Source organism: Hippocampus bargibanti, linkage group LG12 (genome assembly GCF_051943395.1).
Source record: "Hippocampus bargibanti isolate YZ-2025 linkage group LG12, ASM5194339v1, whole genome shotgun sequence".
Lineage (NCBI taxonomy): Eukaryota > Metazoa > Chordata > Actinopteri > Syngnathiformes > Syngnathidae > Hippocampus > Hippocampus bargibanti.
The window spans coordinates 118,819-140,296 of record NC_142745.1 but is presented as its reverse complement, the minus strand read 5'-3'; the positions used below and the strand labels follow the sequence as shown (position 1 = coordinate 140,296).

The 21,478-nt window shown below is 45.4% G+C and overlaps 3 protein-coding genes across 3 annotated transcripts in view; all 3 read left to right on the top strand.

The window, feature by feature from the left end:
* The window catches only part of LOC148889804 (potassium voltage-gated channel subfamily A member 2), a 36,665-nt gene extending 31,303 nt beyond the window's left edge, over positions 1–5,362 (top strand). The window contains exons 3-5 of the mRNA XM_089011191.1: positions 330–499; positions 595–652; positions 1,209–5,362. Of these exons, the coding sequence (XP_088867317.1) occupies positions 1,305–2,801 (1,497 nt within the window). The 5' untranslated portion in view covers positions 330–499; positions 595–652; positions 1,209–1,304 and the 3' untranslated portion in view covers positions 2,802–5,362. The remainder of the gene's footprint in view (positions 1–329; positions 500–594; positions 653–1,208) is intronic.
* A 1,645-nt stretch (positions 5,363–7,007) lies between these two features.
* Positions 7,008–11,051, top strand: LOC148889803 (potassium voltage-gated channel subfamily A member 10). The gene is made up of 3 exons (XM_089009752.1): positions 7,008–7,231; positions 8,197–8,299; positions 8,830–11,051. Exons 2-3 carry the CDS (start codon positions 8,294–8,296, stop codon positions 10,444–10,446), a joined length of 1,623 nt encoding a protein of 540 aa, XP_088865878.1. The 5' UTR covers positions 7,008–7,231; positions 8,197–8,293; the 3' UTR covers positions 10,447–11,051.
* Positions 11,052–13,941: 2,890 nt separating this feature from the next.
* On the top strand, positions 13,942–20,938 carry LOC148889802 (uncharacterized). The gene is made up of 6 exons (XM_089011099.1): positions 13,942–14,390; positions 16,426–17,033; positions 17,197–17,307; positions 17,718–17,779; positions 19,004–19,264; positions 19,615–20,938. Exons 2-6 carry the CDS (start codon positions 16,436–16,438, stop codon positions 19,633–19,635), a joined length of 1,053 nt encoding a protein of 350 aa, XP_088867225.1. The 5' UTR covers positions 13,942–14,390; positions 16,426–16,435; the 3' UTR covers positions 19,636–20,938.
* Positions 20,939–21,478: the final 540 nt, after the last annotated feature.

Here is a 21,478-nt window from a genome sequence, read left to right as displayed (position 1 = left end):
TCCGTTTCATCTATTATTAAACAGCGCTTTGTTGCCAGGGAAGCACGGAGAGATCAGGAGATGAATGGATGAATGGATGAATGGATGAATGGATGGATCAACAGACAAGGCAGACAGACGTGTATTTTTTGCATTATTCATTATTATAGATTTGTATGTAATAATAAGAGTCTTTTGAGTTGAGTTGTAGTTAATCAATGATAACATTAAAATAAAAATTGTATATATTCAGCGTTTTATAAATTTATATATATATATTTTTTTTTTTCGCTTGCTCCTCCATGATGGCCGTTTCTCTCAATCCAACCCTTTCATTTTTTTCGCCCCAGAATCATCATATCGTCGTCATCATCCTCAACCATCATCGCAAGAGAGGAGGAGGAGGAGGAGGATGGGGGGTGCGCAAGGACACACCCGCCCGCCCACCGTCCTCAGCCAGTGCACACGGCAAGGATGCAGCGGCGGCGGCAGCGGCGGAAGCAGAAGCCGTCAACATGAGGTGATTCTCCAGCAGTTCCGCAGCGGAGATGCATTGATGATGACCTGTCATCATTTTGCTCCATGATAAGCCTTCATTTTGACATTTCTTCCAAGACAGGAGAAGTGGTCGTCTCCATACGGGAGTATCAGAAGCCACTAAAGATGTCTGCAGGTATGTCGAGTCCATTGGTCCTGGACATTTTGCGCTTGATCCGTCCGTCCTCTTTCAAAATAACAGTGAGAGTCCTCCCACGCCAACGCCTGAACAATATCTTTTTTTTCCCTTCTCGTCCCTTTCTGCTCTTCAATTATTCACATGTGTTTTGAATATTTCAAACACAGCCGTGCAGCGTGTTCAAAATGCTCCCCTTTGAAAAAAGTCTTTTATTGGCTGTGACTTCAGCGTTAAACCTGAATGAGGAGCAGCCGATACCTTCGGGGGGTGGTGTGTGTTTGTTGGACCGCAGGGATGTTTTCAGCAGGGTGCCGCATGCGTGCCTGCTTTGTTGTGTTCGCTGAGAGCAAATGGGGAGGGGGCGGGGCAGGACCGGAGCGGTTTTACTTCCCAATTGCCCAATGCAGCAGATGAGGATGTACGAGCCGCCGCACTGACTCTGGTCCGCATCGAGGCAATTTGCCGCTAGCGTATTAGTTACACGCGCTTGTCGAAAGGTTGAGCAAGTTTTCTGCTTTCAAATTGATTTGACCCGCCACTGTCCTACGTGCAGTCCAGCGCTGAGAAACGCCGGAGGATTCTGCGCGGCCGGACGCACCGTCGCCAGAGGCGCGGCCCTCGCCCAGCTAGCTGCCTTTCCCCGGGCGCGATGACGGTGGCCGCGGGCGACCCGTCCGACGAGGCGGCGCAACACCCGGGCCGTCCGCTGGACTACGACCCGCAGGCGGACCGCGAGTGCTGCGAGAGAGTCGTGATCAACATCTCCGGGCTGCGATTCGAGACTCGGCTCAAGACCCTCTCGCAGTTCCCCGAAACGCTTCTGGGGGACCCCAAGAAGAGAATGCGCTACTTTGACCCCTTGCGGAACGAGTACTTTTTCGACAGGAACCGCCCTAGCTTTGATGCCATACTGTACTACTACCAGTCGGGCGGTCGGCTAAGGAGGCCGGTCAATGTCACGCTGGACATCTTCTCCGAGGAGATCCGCTTCTACGAGCTGGGCGATGAAGCCGTCGAGATTTTCCGCGAGGACGAGGGCTTCATCAAAGAGGAGGAGCGCCCTCTCCCCGACAACGACTTTCAGAGACAAGTGTGGCTGTTGTTCGAGTACCCGGAGAGCTCCGGTCCGGCTCGGGTTATCGCCATCATCTCCGTCACGGTCATCCTCATCTCCATCGTTAGTTTCTGTCTGGAGACCCTCCCCGTCTTCCGCAACGACGAGGACGACGCGCACAAGTCCCACGCTGACATTTTCTCCCCCGAGACCAACACGACGGTCGTCGGGTACGCGTCCACCTACTTCACCGACCCCTTCTTCATCCTGGAGACTCTGTGCATCATCTGGTTCTCCTTTGAGTTTCTAGTGCGCTTCTTCGCCTGTCCCAGCAAAGCCGGCTTCTTTGGCAACCTCATGAACATCATTGACGTCGTGGCCATCATCCCGTACTTCATCACGCTGGGCACGGAGCTGGCAGACAGTCCGGATGACGGTCAAGCTGGACAGCAAGCCATGTCTTTAGCAATCCTCAGGGTGATCCGACTGGTGCGAGTCTTTCGCATTTTCAAGCTCTCACGCCACTCCAAGGGGCTCCAGATCCTGGGCCAGACCCTGAAGGCCAGCATGAGAGAGCTGGGACTCCTCATCTTCTTCCTTTTCATCGGCGTCATCCTCTTCTCCAGCGCTGTCTATTTCGCAGAGGCCGACGAGCCCCAGTCCCAGTTCGAGAGCATCCCGGACGCCTTCTGGTGGGCCGTGGTCTCCATGACCACGGTGGGCTACGGTGACATGGTACCCACCACCATCGGCGGCAAGATCGTGGGCTCCTTGTGCGCCATCGCCGGCGTGCTGACCATCGCCTTGCCCGTGCCCGTCATCGTGTCCAACTTCAACTACTTCTACCACCGCGAGACGGAAGGGGAGGAGCAGGCGCAGTACCTACAGGTCAACGGGCTCAAGAGCGAATCGGGCGAGGAGCTGAAGAAGAGTCGCGGCGGGTCAACCCTCAGCAAGTCGGACTACGTGGAGATCCAGGAGGTGCTCAATAACAGCAATGAGGACTTTTGCCGGGAGAACCACAAGACGGCCAATTGCACGCCGGCCAACACAAACTGCGTCAACGTCACCAAGATGCTCACGGACGTGTAGCCTACCGGAGTAGGCAGAAAAATTCAGGAATGAGATGCTTTTCACGCCACGCTTCACCGCCGCTCTCGGCACAGTCCGACACAGTCGGATTTGTTTGCATTTGCATGGAATTTCACGAGTGGAAGGAACAAGTCAAATATCACACCAATGCCAACCCAAATAAATTCTGTGGAAGCTCTCAGTGGTACAGGAGTGGTCCATCGATGAAAAGGTTTCTTCATCTGTACCTCTTTCAAGGTGTTCTCATCCGAGAGGCTTGGATTTGGCGATACCAGAGTGAATGAGGCAATCGGGCCAGTCGCAGACCATAATCAGTCACGACAATAGAAGTCATCAGTGTCGCCTCAGGGAATAGTCCTCTGCTCCCCCCAACCTTAGAGCGGGGACCTATCAGAGAAGAGGTCTGGCACTGCCACCTCTGGATACTAGAGATATATACAGTATATAGGGCCAGAGCTACCAGCAGCATTTTAGTTCCCTGACGAAGCCTCTCGGATGAGAAGCCAAACGTCTTGAAAGAAGTCCAGATGAGGGCTGAAGAAACCTTTTCATCGATGGACCAAAAATAAGCAATTTGAGCACACGCTTTTTCCAGTCAAGATGACCACAGAAGTCCCTTCATCGCCTCACCTCCCAGCGTGCACTGCTTTGATTTAGGCACCGAGTACGAAGGCGGCATCAAGTGATCATCCGGCAGGTCGCTTCCCAGCTTTGTTTGTTTTTGCAAGGATGAATGACAGCCATCGGCGCCGTCGACGCCATTTGAGTCGTCAGACAACGGTCTTGCCACCTGGCCATTTTGCTCTCCGCGACGTGTTACCATGACGCAGGCTCTCCTCGAGACGCCTTCTCCGCCGGTCATCCAAATCGGTCTTTGTAAGACGCAGTTTTCAGGACAACTTGAATGTTTCTTTTTTCTCACTGCACAACATTGATTCTCTGTCCAAAATACAAAGCAAGACATCCATATTGCTTGAGATCGTTCGTCCTAGCAGGGATGCCATCAACAGTACTGACTGTTGGTGGGCCAGCGGAGTCAACTTCTTTTTTGTAAATTTTATTTTCATGTCATGACATTGGCATTTAAAATTCACTTTGTGGGGAAAAAAAAACGCTGGGAAATCTATGCATTGTTTTTCTTATGAAATTTTGGACGGTGGTCACCAATGTGATTGTCGCGCACGCACACACACACTCGTCTATCTCCACCAAATGTTGCCTCCCCCTCAAAAAGACAACAAACAAAGCTACATTCTGCTGTGAGATAGCTCAATGACAAGTTTTTGGGGCGTTGTTTGAAATCACACAAACAAACACACACAATACGATACAATACAAATTGATTGAAAACAACAACAGCTGAATCTAGAACAAAGCGCTTCACATGGACAGCTATCATATACAGGAAATAAAGCAGTCACAGAGATAGTAGAAAGCACGCACACACAGGTGAAACAAGGTGGGCAATATGCAATATGTATGCACGTGCGTGCTGAAGAAAGAATGACTCTTACTTTCACCGATACGATGCAGTTGTTCAGCACTCTCCTCCACCACCTTTGTGGCCAAATTAACGGCCCATGCTTGAAGTTTTAATATTTGCAAATATCATATTTTTCATTGAAATGGACTGAGGAGCTTCATGTCCACAAAAGTAGTCCTTGGACTCTGTCTTATGGTGTCTAGCTAGCTATCTATTAGCCAGCTAGCTAGCTTGTTATCTAGCTAGGTAGCGTATCATGCGTATCATACCTCTGAAGATGGAGGTTACTGATTCGCTGTGGCGACCCCTTGAAGGGAAAAGCCCAAAGGAAAAGAAGAAGAAGATGATTATTTTTATTATTATTGTTAAGTCAATCAACGACATTCAGTACCTGTAGTATAAACGAGACTGCAAGCTTGGATGGTGGATGCTGACTTTTTTTCTTTCTTCTTATGAAATGTTAGGATTGATGTACGTAAGGTCAAAGGCCATGTGAACAGCTGACTGATGGATTAAGCGAGTCATCCGATGTGCACTTTACACCCCGACTTGAACATTTTGTGAATTTTGTCCTTTTCACATGGTTGCCGTCATGGAGATCGCAATGATGCCAAGAATGCTACGCATGACAAGAATAAAGTCAACCTTTTGTGTACAGTATTCTGTGTATTTGAGGAGGACTTTAGACATCTCGCTTTTCCCCTAGACGGCTAATTTTAGCCTAAATGGATGAAAGCCCTCTTTTGGTGCTATTTTGGGAGCGTTTTTTGCATCTTTGTAGCCGTGGGGGAAGTGCGCAGGACACGTTTCAAACGCCTTCTTCGAGCGCGCAGTAACTTTGCGCTCCCGCAAGCTTGAAAGTCAGCCGTTGCCTTTGCCTTTGCTATTTTTAGCTTTTTTTGCTTCAAGAAGGAGAGACGGAAAAGCAAAGAAGAAGTCTTGAGTGCCAACATATCCACAAATACAAGTCGGAGCAAATTGGATGTCAAGTTAGCTAGCCTTCGTTTTGGATTGAAATTGCTGTTTTTAGCAAAAAGCACATCTTTCTCTCACCCAAAAATGAAACGTTAGACTTGCGGGACGATTTATGGAAAGAGGCAGTGCTAATTTGTTCATTTAAATAAAGACTTTTAACTTTCATAATACAGAATAAACCAATAGAAGAAAAAGTATCATGTATTTACAAAATGTTCAAGTTGGAATATGTTTTTTCCATCAATTCAAGACAAGTCAAAGAGCGGCGCAATTAACGCTATGCATTTTAAACAATGTCAATCAGAAAACGGAAGTCATAACCAAGTTAGGAGACAGACTTTTGTTGTTGTTGTTGCTTACCAAAAGGAAGTTGAAGTTTGTTTTCAACTTGGCGAGGAAGAAAATTGTCTTGACTCGACTCAGTCATTTTAACTTCAATTATCAAGTACCGTAACCATTTTATGACAGATTATTGCAAATGCATCACCCAGCTACACTTTTCAAAAGCGTCCTGAAATTTGACAATTTGGCAATTTGTAGTGTGGTGATGGAAAACAAAAAGCAGACAGAAATGGAGGACCAGGGTGTATTTGACAAAATGTATTCAATAAAGTCATCAGGAAGAAAATCTCCAACGACAAAGTCATCAGAACAGAAAGGTCCAAAGTAGTAAACGAAACCACCATGACAAGATGAAAGTCACCTGACAGGGTGAAACAAACCACGACCCGACACTGAAAGGTCGCGCGGGGAGTCCTTAGAACTGCCACTGATTAAAAGAGCCGAGGCCTGCGCGGCGCCACCCGTTGCTCGCAAACTGAAACGTCACAAGATGGAAGTTGCGCGGTTTTGGACGGCGGGCCACAACTGCTGCTTTAGGGCCGCTCTGGATTTGACAAGAAGAAAGCGCCGGCAGTCGCGCTAACCACCAGCGCTAGTCCGATCAGCATCGCGGACCCACCCAACGGCAAAGACGATACGTGGCCTTAAAAGGATTACCATGAAAGCGAGCTGCATTTCCTCTAATCTCATTCCGCGTTTCCCCAGAAACAAGAGTTTGCACGGCTGATGAAAATCCGCCGTTTTAGTTGTTGTCAGGGTGACCCGCGGGGCAAGCCGAGGTCATCCTGGAGGCAAGGCCCAAATCCCCTTTCAGGCCCGGCGGGAAAAGCTTGTTGATGCGCGCGCTCGTGTCCGCGCCAACGCGCAGAAGGCAATTTCCCGCTCCGACATAGCACCTTTTTTACCATACACTACGGTTGATCTCTTTCATGACAATGCAATAGCGCATTTATTATTCATAAAATAAGGTCTATTTGGTGTATTTTTTTGCCGGACGGTGTGCAAAAATGTGTCCGCTCCAGTGCCAGGGTTTTTGTCATTGTCACTCAAATAGCAGCGTGGCACATGTTGCGTACTCAAATGAGGGGGTTTCACGGGGGGAAAAACAAATATTGTACAGATGTGATGCAGGTGCTCAGTCAGGTGTTGTCCCGTATGTGGTTTTTTTTGGGGGGTGGTGGAGGGGGGACGCAGCAGCCCAAGGTGACATCCACCTCGTTGGCCAATCCCAATGTTCCTCTGCCTGAAGGACAAAAAGGAAAGAAGAGGAGGAGGTGCCAGCCCTCCTTCACACCACGTCAGCCACTAAATCTCCTATCACGGACTTGGTGGGAGGGGGGTTGAGTAGCCAGGTGACCCCCCTTGCCCGTCCGTCCCATCCAGCACTGGTCTCAGCGTCCCTTCCGTCCCCTTCTCTTCATTTCAAAGCCTTGACCAGAGTGGATACGTGCGCATTGGTTTGGATTTGCGCGCATGTGCCAGCTCTTGTTTCCCATCAGGTGTTCAATCACCCGATGGACGCTCGCTTCAACAAAGACACCCGCTTCAATGCGGCTGCACTTCAGCTGACACACTAGAAGAAGAAGAAGAAGAAGAAGAAGAAGTGGAGGGCACTCCTGTGAGTCGGGAGGTGAGTCAAGGAGTGAGTAAGATTTGTTTGGATGTTGCTCAAGGTGATGATGTCATTGTTCAAATGCCGGTTCACTCCGTGATGCAAATTTCTTCTATGGATTTATTTATTTGGGTATTATTTTATTGATGTATTTATTTGTGGATTATTTTATTGATGGATTTGTGTAATTATTTATTTTTGTATTCTTTTACTTATGCATTTATTTATGTATGTATTTTTGGTGTATTTATTTATCTAAATGTGTATGATTTTTTATGTATTTATTTGTGTATTATATTTCCTGTGTTATTTATTTATTTATATGTGTATTGTGTTATTTATGTATTTCTTTATTATATGAATATTATTTTCTTTATTTGTTGATGTGTGTTTATTCATTTATTTATTTATGTAGTTATTGCCGTTATCGCACAATCCAAATCGTGAGTTATTATCAGGTGAGAGGGTGAAGAAAGTGTGATGCAAAAATAAATACATAGATAAACAAATATCAATAAATAGATAAATAAAAAAAGTGCAGGTTATTGTTCAGAAGGGCCTCCTACACAGTCAATGATGATAAAAAGAATAAAGATTTGCTTGATTTCGCCAGGAGCTAAAAATAAATGGGAACAAAAGAAAAACTAACAGGAAAAAAAATGTCTTCCAATGTTTTGAAACATGGAAAATGAAGAAAGCAGATTGTCAAATGTTGTTGAATCGACATGGAATGTCATTGCAATAAAGACGCAGGTGGAGCTAATTAAGCAGGAGATCAGCATGCACCAGCCAGCGTTCATTCGAGGAGCGTAAGCAGTTTTGTGGGCAAACGTGCCGAGGTTTCACTTCCGGCATGATATCAAGTGGGAGCGTTCGGGGCTATCAGATGGCCAGTTGTGTGCTGATGCTAACAAAAACGGAGGGAAAAAGCGTTTCACGCTGCGCCATTGCTTTTTTCCCCTCTCTCTCTTCCGTCCGTTCAGGTTACGCAGACGATTGAATCTGCCTGCATGCCAGAAGTCCGCGCAAGCCCAAAGGTGGCCTTTTCGCTATTCCTGATACGCTCGCAGACGGACAGCGATGGAGGTTTGTGCAAAAATGTCACAACTTTGGACTCATTTCTAAATGATACGGGTCTGGAGTTATCTGAGCTTGAAGTGAGGGCGGCTGTCCAAAATACAATGCAATGCATCCATATTGGTTGAGATAGCGCTTGAACAACAGATGAAGGTGGAACAAAGCGCAAAGGTGGGAAAAAAGGGAAACGCTGCCCCCTCGTGGAAGGGAAAAACATTGCAAGAGGTCTCGCCAGCCCTTAATCGGCACGCAAGCATGGAAAAAACAAACAAACCCCGAACACATTGGCGAATGATGCTCCACGTCATATTTTCAATTCCCAAATCCTTTTGTGAACGAGATCATGAAATTGGGCCGGCCAAAGTGTCATCGTTGAGTGCGTTTCAAAGAAGCACGACAGAGAGAAGGAATGGTCGGGTGGCCACAATTTACTGATGTGGCCACCTCTGCAAGCGACTGTGTTCCATTACTGCTGTGACAAAATCAAATTGCTGACAGGCTAAATCGAGTACGTATCCATTGCTTGAATGTCTGCCTAGGTTCCTCTGGTTAACTTTGAAAACATGGACGATGCGGGCATCAACTTGGGCGACTGCGGCTACCCGACGTCACCCACGTCGGACATTCCAGATGTTGAGCAAAGGCCCCGCCGCCTGGCATCCCCGCGCCGGGGTCGGCGCGAGGGTGCGCCATCCAAAGGCACGCCCAGTAGCTGCAGTCTGATCTCCAATCTCAAGCTCCTGGTGAGCGGCGACTCGTGTTCCGACGGCGTCTTCAGCGGGATGCCCAGAGACTGCTATGACAACGAGGACTTGTTTGAGAAGACCGGCGTCGAGGAACGCCACCAGAAAGTGATGATCAACGTGTCCGGTCTAATGTTTGAGACCCAGCTGAGCACACTCAACCGCTTTCCCGAGACTTTACTGGGTGATCCGGCCAAACGAATGCGCCACTTTGACCCCATGAAAAACGAGTACTTCTTTGACCGTAACCGGCCTTCCTTCGACGGCGTCCTGTACTTCTACCAGTCGGGTGGGAGGGTCCGCAGGCCGGCCAACGTCCCGTTAGATGTCTTTGCCGGTGAGATGGTTTTCTATCAACTGGGCCACGAGGCCATGGAGCAGTTTCGCGAGGACGAAGGCTTCATCAAAGAACCCGAGGTCCTTTTGCCCACCAATGACCTCCAAAGACAGTTCTGGCTCCTGTTCGAGTACCCCGAGAGCTCCGGTGCCGCCAAAAGTGTCGCCCTCGTCTCCGTTTTCGTCATTGTCATGTCCATTTTCATCTTTTGTCTGGAGACTTTACCAGAGTTCAGGGAAGTTGACGATGTCACTCCCGGTGCGGATCGCGTTGTTAATGTGACGAGAGACGGTTGGAGTCCTCCCCCTAACGCCAAAAGCATCGCAGCCTCCCTCACAGACCCTTTCTTTATTATCGAGACCATTTGCATTATCTGGTTCTGCTTGGAGGCCGGCGTCAGGTTTGCCGTATGTCCCAGTAAAAGTGACTTCTTCAACAACCTCATGAATATCATCGACATTGTGTCCATTATCCCTTACTTTGTGACGCTAGGCACGGAGCTCGCCACCTCAGCCGACAATGACGCCAATTCTAGCCAGAACATGTCACTCGCCATCCTGAGGATAATCCGGCTGGTGAGAGTGTTCCGCATCTTCAAGCTATCCCGCCACTCCAAGGGACTCCAAATCCTGGGGCAGACCCTCAAGGCGAGCATGCGAGAGCTGGGCTTGCTCATCTTTTTCCTCTTCATCGGCGTCATCCTCTTCTCCAGCGCCATCTTCTTCGCTGAAGTGGACGAGCCACAGACACAGTTTGTCAGCATCCCGGATGGATTCTGGTGGGCGGTCGTGACCATGACCACGGTGGGCTACGGAGACATGTGCCCAATCACCATCGGCGGGAAGATGGTGGGCACTCTGTGCGCCATTGCAGGGGTGCTGACCATCGCTCTGCCCGTTCCCGTCATCGTCTCCAACTTTAACTATTTCTACCACCGCGAGACGGAGCAGGTCGAGAAGCAGATGATCCATGCCGCCACCGAAGCGCAGCAGAGCTCGCTGGCCAACAAGTACGGCAGCTCGACGTCGCTGGACAAGAGCACCTGGAACGTAGACAAGAATGGCTTCCATTCCTAAAGTCAGCCGTTTTTGAAGCATGGTGAGATCATTGAGCTTTGACTCGAGTTGTCTTATTTTAGACAAAGTAAAAGACTACCTCGCACAAGTGGAATCCTTTAAACAAGTGCGATTTTCTGCACTCTATCTAAAATAGCACTGGGCTAGTTGTTCACGTTTGGGGAAAGAATTGGTCATTGAACCCCCTCCCCCCACCCCAACAAAATCATCTTAATCCACCATTTAGCCAGTAACATTTTTGAACGAAAAACCTGTATTGTAGTAATACAATCCGATTCATTCATTCATCCAGTACCCTGGCAAAAAGTTAAATCTGCATGCGATACATAAGATACTTTCTTAGCATGTTGGTACGGCGCAATTTTAAATTTTAAAGGTCTTTAAACAGACATTTAAACAGTGGCGGGCCGTGGATTTCATGGCTAGGCCTTCAGGAGTGCTATGTCTGAATCCATCCAGACTTGCAATAAAGTGTGATGTGATGTGATTTACAACAAGTCCACTAGAGGGTACCATTAGCCACCTTTCTTTTTTTTTAGCGACCTTTCTTAATGACATCCATTTTTTTCTTGAAATGTCCGTTGTAAAAATGGCTTTAACAGGTAATCTCCAACCAAATCCTTCAGCCATTGTGGCTTGAAAAAAACGCAATTAAATCAACACAATATATTCGCTACCGATACAGTGTGCTTGCTCTGGCCAGTATGTTCTTGTCACTAGCAGCTTGTGACCAGAGCGCTGTTAAAATTTGCACATTGTTGAAATATCAATCAAATGCTAATGTGACATGCATGCAAAAATATATGAGATTTGACATATTTATGCACCACCTCTGGACATTAGGGAGATATATATATATATATATATATATATATATATATATAGTGAGTATAGTTTTTGCTTTTTTGAATGTTGCTGTGCCGATGATCATTTTGTGTTTGGGAGCCTTTTACTGAGCGAGTTGCTTGTTCTGTAGCCACAAAGGGACATATGTCTTCTTGTGCCGGTCCCAAGCCCGGATAAATACAGAGGATTGTGTCAGGAAGGGCATCCGACGTAAAAGCTTGGCCAAAACAAACATGCGGATCAAACCTCTAAAGCTGGAGGCCACTGATTTGCTGTGGCGACCCCTTGAAGGGAAAAGAAGAAGACGACCCTATTTGACCCTGGGAACGCAGCAATAATTAAGATGGAAGCCAATGAGATCGTTTAGTGACTGGGCTACTCAGCACTTTATTATGTTAGGAAGAAGCACTTCTTCTTTTTTGAGTACACTTGAGCCACTGACAATTGCCACTAGGCTAACTCCATTTTGGCATTTTTCAGAAGACTGAAACGTGGACACACACTGAATGTCGCAATTGCCTTTTTTTGTTGTCTTTTTTTCTTTTTTCACTCTTCGGCTCAACTTTCTTTCGGCCCATTTAGCTTTTTTGTCTTTTCTCTAGACTTTATTCTGATTTATTTTTTCCTCTCTTCACTTCTTTTTATTTATCTAGATTTCCAGCTATCCATCTATCTAGCTAGCTATCTATCTAGCTATGTATTTGCTATCTATTAGCTATTTGGCTGGCTATCTCTATATAGCTATCTGGCTGACAGGCTATCGAGCTCGCTCTCTATTAGCTAGCTTTCTATCTATTTGAGTTACTTCCGGGTTGAGTGAACTCTGGTGCGTGCAGCTGCCGCTGCTCACTAACGGAAAACCCTATGTTGTGACTGTAAAGTGACCTTGAGAATTTTGAAAACCGCTTATAAATGAAATTTATTATTATTAGTAGTATAATTAGTATTATTATTATTATTATTAGAACAAATCCTTGACTGGTTTCTCTTCAAAGATGTGTCTATTCTCTTTTCATTTCTGCCCTCACTTAATATTAATAATAAAACATTGGATTTAATTTGAAAATGACCAACATATAGTTGACCCGCTTTATGACTTATTGACTCGGTTGTAAATAAATGAACGAGTGAATGCCATGTTCTTTATTCTGTAAGGAGTGCCTTCTATTAAAGATGCATGGCTAATATTGTATGTGATCCTGTATCTTTCTAACAACAGCTAACTGCTAAGGATTTTTTTCCTAGCATCTGAAGTGTTTTTGCAATTTTTTTAAAACCGATAAAAGGTCATAAATGAGTTAAGTTTCAATTTTCCGACGTCACGCTGACCAAAATACTTCTTGCGTGTTTATATTGAAATATGGAGGAGAGATAAAACATCTTTAAGAGGTAACAGGATATCAAACATAGCAGTCAGTATTCTGCCCAGCAGAGTCAGAGATGTTTTCTTTTCATTTCATTGTTGAGGAAAGTTTCCTCATTAAAAGAAATGGCGATAAGGGAACTTGTGAATAATAGAGCCTGGCTGGGTTGACTGTGTACTTTCAGATCCCAATTTGAAACACGATCTGTTAATTAAGAGTGTCGCGGAGTCAACCTCGTCGAGCTCGGCCCGAAGGCGGATCCATTTGTCGTTTTGTTTACAGCAGTGCCACCTGCTGGATGCGCTGGGGCATTTCCATATTTACGCCAACGTTAGCGACGAGCCACAAAAAGGTTGGCTATCAACCTAGCGGCTAATGGGAAGGACTGACGCCTTGACTTGCTTCCTTAATGGACGCTTCTTCTCACGCACCTGTCATGGCCGACTGAGTCAAGTGGATGAATCATTTGGAAAAACACGAAAAACGTGGCCTTGTGCAGCTGATAGATCACTGACTGAAGGATGAGCATCAAGCACGAACACACACACACACACACACACGCTTATACACGCACACACAGGTGACTCTCCGAAGGTCAAAGCTGGCGTAATGCTATTGTCATTTCTAATTGATTGGCTACGACACCAAAGAAATCTGGAGGAATCCATGCCAAGGTCATCTGAAATGGAACACGGCCATTTTCCAACGCAGTCGAAAATGTTTTAGATTTGGTGGAACACATTTATTGGGGAATTGAAAATATGACAGAGCACCATTCGCCAATTTGTTCGGGTTTTGTTTTTTCATGCTTGGGTGCCGATAAAGGGCCGGCGAGACCTCTGTCAATGTTTTTTTCTTTTCCACAAGGGGGCAGCATTTTCCTTTTTTCCCCCATGTTAGCGCTTTGTTCCAGCTTCAGCTGTTGTTAAAGCGCTATCAAAACCAATATGGATGTATTTATTGCATTGTATTTTGGACGGCCGCGCCCATTTCAAGATCAGATAACTCCAGACCCATATCTTTTAGAAATGAACTCTTTTTTTCCTGATGGAAGAAGAGGGTCTAAGGTTTCTTACGCTGCATTGAATGTTTATGTGGTCCTCCAACTGCAAATTCTGGAATTGGAGTGACAATGACAAAAACCCTGGCACTGGACTGGATGCATTATTTTTGCACCTCGTCTGGCAGTGAAGGTGTTAAAGAATCCATCTTGTTTGTGGTTCAGCATCAATTGCACGTGTCATATGAATGTATAGAAATGTCCTTTTTGACTCGTGGAATAAAATTGACAGCATTGTTAATTCCACCTGCCCAAAAAGAGATTGAAAGGTCCAAAAAGGAACAGTTGAATATATTTGTGGAGTCTGTCCTCTGAACGTGATCACGCCTTGGAGGGCAGAAACTCGATCAACAGAATGGAAACCAAAATAGAAAGTGGGTCAGCCAGCCAAGTGTTACGTCCGTCCGTCCATCCGTCCGATTGGCCGCGACTAATCCTGCAAAGGTTGCCTCATCCAGTCATGAAGCCTGTTGGCTCAGGTGAGTGAAAGGGGGCGGGGGGTTTCCGTCCCCGCCCCCCTCGGCCTGTCATTGGTGCTGGCGTCACACCAATTCAGGTAAGCAAGTCCAGCAAACAACAAGAAGCAGCAAACGTCTCAAGTTCCTCTTTTGAAAGCGCAGGCGGAGAAACGGAGGAAGACACGCAGTCCCTTTTCAAGCGTCACCTCCAACCATGTGAGTTTTCTCATGTTTCCAAAAAAGGAGTCATTTGTTAACTCTATTATCATTGTTGAAAATGAATGCCGTTCCGGTTACATCATGCAGCACTTGATGCTAGTTATGTCGGCTAGGTTTTTGGATGAGAAATCAACATTTGTGTTTATTGTCGCGCAAGAGCTGTTCACCTTTTCTACAAGAGCCGTTTTTTTATATATATATACCCTGTACACATTTTTAGAAAAGAGCTGTTCCAGTTTTGTTTTCCTCATGCAAATAATTGCATGAAAGCAAGTTATTCGCCTGCTATGGCTTTAGTTACACACTAAGTATCACACAAATAATTTGGGTCCGGCAATAGTAAACATTCCTAATGTTAAGCAGATTCCTTACTTACAGACAGTGTATTGTTGGTGTTCAAATGATGAATTTAGTACAACGAGTAAACATTCCTGCCGAAATGCAGGTGATTATGTGGCTCGCCAGTCGGTTCAAATCGGTTGTGAGTTCAAATCCCACCACAAGCTCCCTGCGTGGAGTTTGCATGTTCTCCCCGGGCCCACGTGGGTTTTTTCCGGGTCCTCCGCTTTCCTCCCACGTTCCAAAAAATATGCATGGCAGGCTGATTGAACACTCCAAATTGTCACTCGGTGTGAGTAAAATGGATGGATGGGTGAATGCATGAATGTTATTATTAAAGGACCACCGACGTCTCCGGACAAGTTGTGTCCATAAGTTGTAAAATGGCTTCAAATGACTTCCACTGAGCGTATTTTACAAAGATTCCCCCGCATATAGCTATAGTTTACATTTTAAGACTCGCGCTGAATATTCAGGAAGTCTTGTTTTTGAGTTGGTGACGAGTCTGTACGTGACGTCACTAAAGGACCGCCCTTGACCTAAAAAAGACGCATTGTAACGGTCCTTCCATCACGTCAATGTATTTGGCTGTACTTGTTTGGTCCGGGGACCTCGTGTTGCACCCAAAAGCCGCCAGAAGAGGGCGTCCAAGCGCCATATAAGGAATTTATCAGCCTGTGGAAACGGAGGTGGCCACAGGATGTCGTCTTGGCGTGACGTCACGAACTGGGGGCGGGCCTTTCTGAAAATGCCCAATTCGCAGCTCAATTTTTTTGCAGATTTTGGACACTTGAAGTCATTTTTATTGGTGTTTTGCATTTGACTAAAAATATCAGCATGCGCGTTTTGGCTATTTTAGATGCTATCAAACGGTTTTCTGCTGTCAGTTAACAATCAAAAAAGTCACGTCGGTTGTCCTTTAAGTATTCAAAAATAAATCCAATCAATGTACTTGCAGCAACAAATCTTAATACAGTGGAGTTAAACAAGCAGCTGTCAATCACACACACACACACACACACACACAAAATTCAAAAGAATAAGAATATAATTGATATTTATTTCATGTTTACAAAGTAAACATCAAATCCTTTATTGCAACCGTTGCCTGTTTTTGTTATGTGTTACGCTATATTTTAATTGTCTCTACTATGACAGCTGTGCTATTATTTGTCTGAGTCATCTGTCATTTCATGCATGATGTGACAAAAAAAAAATGATTGCGTAAAAACAAGCCTCAAACGCAGCCACTTGCGTCCTGTTGATTTCCTATAAAGGTGCGTCACTTCTGGTAAACATGGATTGAAAAGGTTAGACAAGCTTCAAGAGGAAGTATTGAAGTAGCATTTCAGCTATTTCTGAGAACACATAAGTGGCCATATTTTTTTGGAATTGACATCCATTAAGTACAATTTTATTGCTCCAAATCCATTCATATTCAGTCTATATAATGCAAAAAACTTTGAAAGAAGTCAAGATGTTGGAATGAATGAAATGCAAAAAACAAAAACAAATAATGAACATAAAAATACCTTCTACTGTGTTCTTGACAGTTGACTATTTTTTTCACAAAGTTAAGCATTTTTTTTGTTTATTTTGTAAATGAAGAAAAAAAATCATGAAGCATCAAGCAAAATCGATAAAATGAGAATTGAAGTGGCTGCTTTTGTGCCATGTTCCGTTGTGATTGCAGTTGCCCAGCCATGGAGAGCGAAGCAGCCCAGCGATGGGCCAACAACAGTCCTGTGATTTCAGTGGCGCCCAACGACACGCGGCGTCTCCTAGAAGTCTACGTCAAACGCAGCCTAAGCCTCAACGACCAGTCGCTCAGTAGCAAGCATCCCGAGCACAAAGTCAAATGGGTGACCATTCCCAAAAGACATCGGAGACATTCCAGCGACCCTTCCATTCACCTGGCCGACGGCTTGAACAATGGTTCTTTCCGGTCGCTCGATCCCGACGAAACTCCTCAGGACGTCGTGTCGGAGGGCAAAGTCAGCAGGAAGTCCAAGAAGAACCAAAAGCCCATTTTGTGGAAGAACTTCCTGGGTCTGTTCTCGCGGCGAAGCACTGAGGAGAAAGCCGAGGAGCAGGAGTGTCCGTCGGACATTCCGGACGCATCCGACGATGACTCGGACTACGCCTCCGTGTGCCTGCCCGCCTCGACTCTGGCATCCTCGACAAAGAAGAAGTCCTCAAGGAGAAGGGCTTTGAGAAGAAGGTTCTCCAAGAGGCGTCTCTCCCTAATTATGATCAATAAGAAAGAGGAGTTCAACACGGAAGACATCACCGGAGTAGAAGGTATGATTTCACAACCACGTCTGGTTGACGAGCACTTCATTCTTCTTCCTTGTCACTGTACGTCACTGGCATCAATAGAAAAAAAATGCATTCCCTATAGATACGCTGGGTTTGTTAGAATGTGTGCATTGCCTTTCACTAATACGCTGTTGTTGATTTTCAGATGTTGTGAGCGTGGAACCGACCATCTCCTACTACGAGAAGGTGTCCGAGGAACTGGAGAAGATTCTCCACGAGGTCAAGGAAAAAGATGAAGTGGAGACTATGTCAGATGGTAAGGACGCATGGTATTACATTCAGAATGTTGCTTGCAGTTTGGGGGCCTTTGGTAGTATACTGTCGTAGAGTGGTTCACATAGCTGACTACCTAACTCAGAGGTAGGTAGGTCGGTATGCAGGTAGGTAGGTAGGTAGGTAGGTAGGTAGGTAGGTAGGTAGGTAGGTAGGTAGGTAGGTAGGTAGGTAGGTAGGTAGGTAGGAAGGTAGGTAGGTAGGGAAGTAGGTAGGTAGGAAGGTAGGTACTGTAGGTAGGTAAATAGATAAGTAGGTAGCTTGGTAGGTAGGTAGATAGGAAGGTAGCAGGGTAGCTACTGTCGGTAGGTCAGTAAATGGCTGTATGGTAGAGGCTGGTGTCATGCAGATGAAATCAACTTGTTTGTTTTTCTGCCCCCCCAATCTGTGCAGAGGAAGTCATCAAGCGGATAATTGCTTTGACAAAGGAGCAGGGAGACGCGATCGACGGCAAGGTCAGTCATTGGCCATCACCCACATCAACTCCTCATTTCACATTTGACTCGCCGTTGGTCATCAATGTAAAGCAGGTGCTTAGGTTACATAGCGCTGCTGTCAGGCAGATGGAGTATTTCCAACGCTTTACATTGCTCAAGAGTTGCTCAAAAATAGCACGGAGACATTGACTCACTAACATTATAGATCAGTGGAAAAAGATTACATTTACCCAATTGTGACAAGGGTTCAACACTGGTGATATATAAGTATGTTAGATAGGTACGTATAGTCGAAATAGGCAGCTTGCAAAGAAAGTGGATTGAATGCGTAACATCATTCATCCATCCATTTTTTGATCCATTTATCCTCAAGCATCGGGCAGCTAGTGAAGCATCATTGTAAGTAGGAAGATATGTTCAATCGGTAGATTGGGCACATTACACAAGTACATAGGTAAATTGAAAGGTGAGCTACTGGATGTCAGTAGGTAGGTAGGTACTGTAGGTAGGTAGATGAGAAGGTTTCTTCAGCGTCATCTGTACCTTCTTAGAAGTACAGATGACGCTGAAGAAACCTTCTCATCAATGGACCACTCCTGTACGACTGATAGCTTACATAGATGTAAGTAGGTAAGTATTGTAGGTAGGTAGGTAGGTAGGTAGCTACGGTCTGTAGGTAGGTAGGTAGGTACGGTCTGTAGGTACAGTCTATAGGTAGGTAGGTTGGTAGGAAGTTAGGAATGTAGGCTACATGGGCTGGTGCGATGTGTACAGTATGTAGGCAGGGTTAAATGAGTAGGTAGTGATGTACTCAATGTCAGATGGCTAGATAAATTAGATCAGGAGTAAAAGAGGAAGGTTAGTGTGCAGTTTAGAAATGTTACAACAGTTGGTAGTTCAGTTAGCTGGGCAGGAAAGTCAATTTGGAGTTACATAAGTAGCTAAGATCTGACGTGAGTTCCAGACTGTAGGTAGGTGGGCTAAGTGGTTCGGTTGAAGAGTTGTTAAATGGCTCAAACGTGATAAGGCAGCTGGATGACAAAGGAGGTGGCGATAAGGAGTCACGCTAGTCAAAGTTCACATTTCAGCAAGCATGTACATGTATGTGCTATCATTTGGTCCTACGTCACGCTTCGTTGCCCACTGTTGACTTGTAAACAATCCGCTGTTGCAGCACTTTCAAGAGAAGTGGATTTTCCTGACTGACCTTTGAACTTTCTCCCTTGCTGTTTTTCTGTGCAGATTAAAGACAACGCCACGCTGACTAAGTTCTTTCAGAAGATGTCCTATTCGTCCTTCCAGAGGCTTGCCGACGCCTACTTGGAGAAGGAGGCCTCGCCCACGCGGACGCAGCCCACCGTCCTGCCCACGGCGCCCGAGTTGGTCAAACTGGCCTTCACCTTGGACTTCACGGCTCGGATCGCCGGCCTCTCCCGCCAAAACGTGGGCCACATCACTGGCCTGGGCAACCGTTACCTGCAAGATCGATTTGAATACAAACAAGTAAGACATTTGCAACCTGGTCCTTCACTCCATCACTCTGCAAACTTTTACGCAGACAAGACCTATACATGTCGCACAACACCACCACCACCACACAAAAAGACCCAAAAAGACAGCGGGCCTCCACAGGTGGCTTCACACGTTACTTTCTGGGGAAAAGCATTTATTTGATGTTGCCAGTTAGACGTCATGCCACAGCTATTTTACAAGAAGAAAGCCAATCTGTCCTGTACATCGTGGATAGATTTTTATTTTTACTAATTAGGTAAAAGCGGGCAATTTCCTGTATGACATGTCATCCTTTGTTTGATTTATGTATTTGTTTTTCATTGATATGCGGTCTCTTTTAGGCGTGTATGGACCAGCACTAATGACGGAGGTGGTGACGGTGCAAACGGTAGAAACGCTGAAGGATGTGGTGCAAGTTTCCAACACGATTTGATTTTCAAATTGTCTTCAATCATGCCAGTAGAGCAGAAATTGCTGACATGGAAGCTTTGGGGACATCCCGTATCGAACTTCACCATACTGGTTGGATCTACTATTAGGGTGGAGTGACACAACAGGGCTCTTGTGACACTAATGTGACATTTTTTTTTTTCATCTCACTCAATGTGAATTGAAAAGAAAAGATGCAAAAGCTCAGACAATTAAGTGGAAATAGGGAACATCAAAGGTCTGTACTATACATACATATATATATATTCGATAAGCCAAATATTTGTAGCCACAGGCCAAAGGAGTACAGCATGTTTTGACCCTCATTTCTGTCTTAGACAACGAAATGCGATGCAATGATTAAGTGATTGTTGTGTTTACGTGGCCGTTTACTCTCATAATTATGCTTGTGGAGCTCTTGAGTTGCAATTTGGGCACCTGCGGGTTTATTTTCCTGTCACCGTAATCATAACCTGACATTGGAAATTTTGCAGACTGGTTTTTTTGTTTTTCTTTTCGCCACAAAAATTGGACTTGGATTCGTTGTAAGCGCAGTCAAATTACACTGGAAAAAGGAGAAAAGAATTCTTCATACAGCCATTACCGGAGCCGCTTATCCTTACACGGTTCACAGTCATGCTGGAGGCTCACAATGTCAAACATGAGCGAGTGAATGACTCATGTTATCATCCAAGAAAAGACTATTTTTAATCGTTTGCAGTACAATGAATCGACTACATTGAGTAAAGGTTGACATTTTAAGTGACATTTTTACTGTGTAGAATGGGACAAATAGATATCGATCTTTTTGGAATGAAATGTATGAAAATAGACAGTGGCAATAATCATCATGATGTGATGAGGTGTGTACGTGTAATTATACATCTTTTATGCCAAACAAACGAAAAACATCTGATTTGCAAGCGGCATAACATGAAGTGGCACGCACACTAAATTAGATTTTGTTTGCTGATGCAGGGGACCAGAACTAACCCCTTAGGCCTCAAGTCTCAAACAATATACTGTATATGCAGTCTATCTGTTAGAAATGTGATGTTTTTTTTTTCATTTGTTGAGAAAAAATATTTGCAATATTATTTACAATTCCATAATTTCACAACTAAGAAAGTGTTAGATGTTTGTGTTTGTCTTATTTATTCAAAGCTGAAATCAAATGTGAGATAGGATGTTTTTCATGTGAATGCTGGCATTCAGTTTGTAAATGAAATAAATGGTTTAAAAAAAAGCGGGCGTGTCGTTTGAGGACACTTTGTTGGACAAAGGTGGAGCGGATTAGCGCGGTTTCTTTTAGCCAATGCTAAAAAGCGCAGCAAGCCGATGAGAGAAAGTCAAACAAGCGCTGACTTGTCAAAACAATAGTGTGCCGCATGGAAATTCCACGGTGACAAGACCTTTAGCAACATTTGGGGTTGAATGATGTCACACGGTGGCTGGCCGCACCCCATCTTGGCCCAAACGCGAGCGTGCAATTAAGAGATGGAATGTGGCGGTCTGTCGGCATGGAAGTGGAAGCTGTTGCTGATGGATCCCACCTGGGGAACGGGTTCACCCTGCAGGCAGCCCAGGACAAGGAACACCTTAACTCATTCACTGCCATGACCATGTGCAAAAAAATGTTTCCACTCCGGTGCCAGGGTTTTTGTCATTTTCACTCCAATTGCAGGACCCGCAAAATATTGAGTCTTAAGACTACATCAACATTCAATGCAGCGTTAGAAACCTTTTGGCTTAGACTCTCTTCTTTCTTCAGAAAAA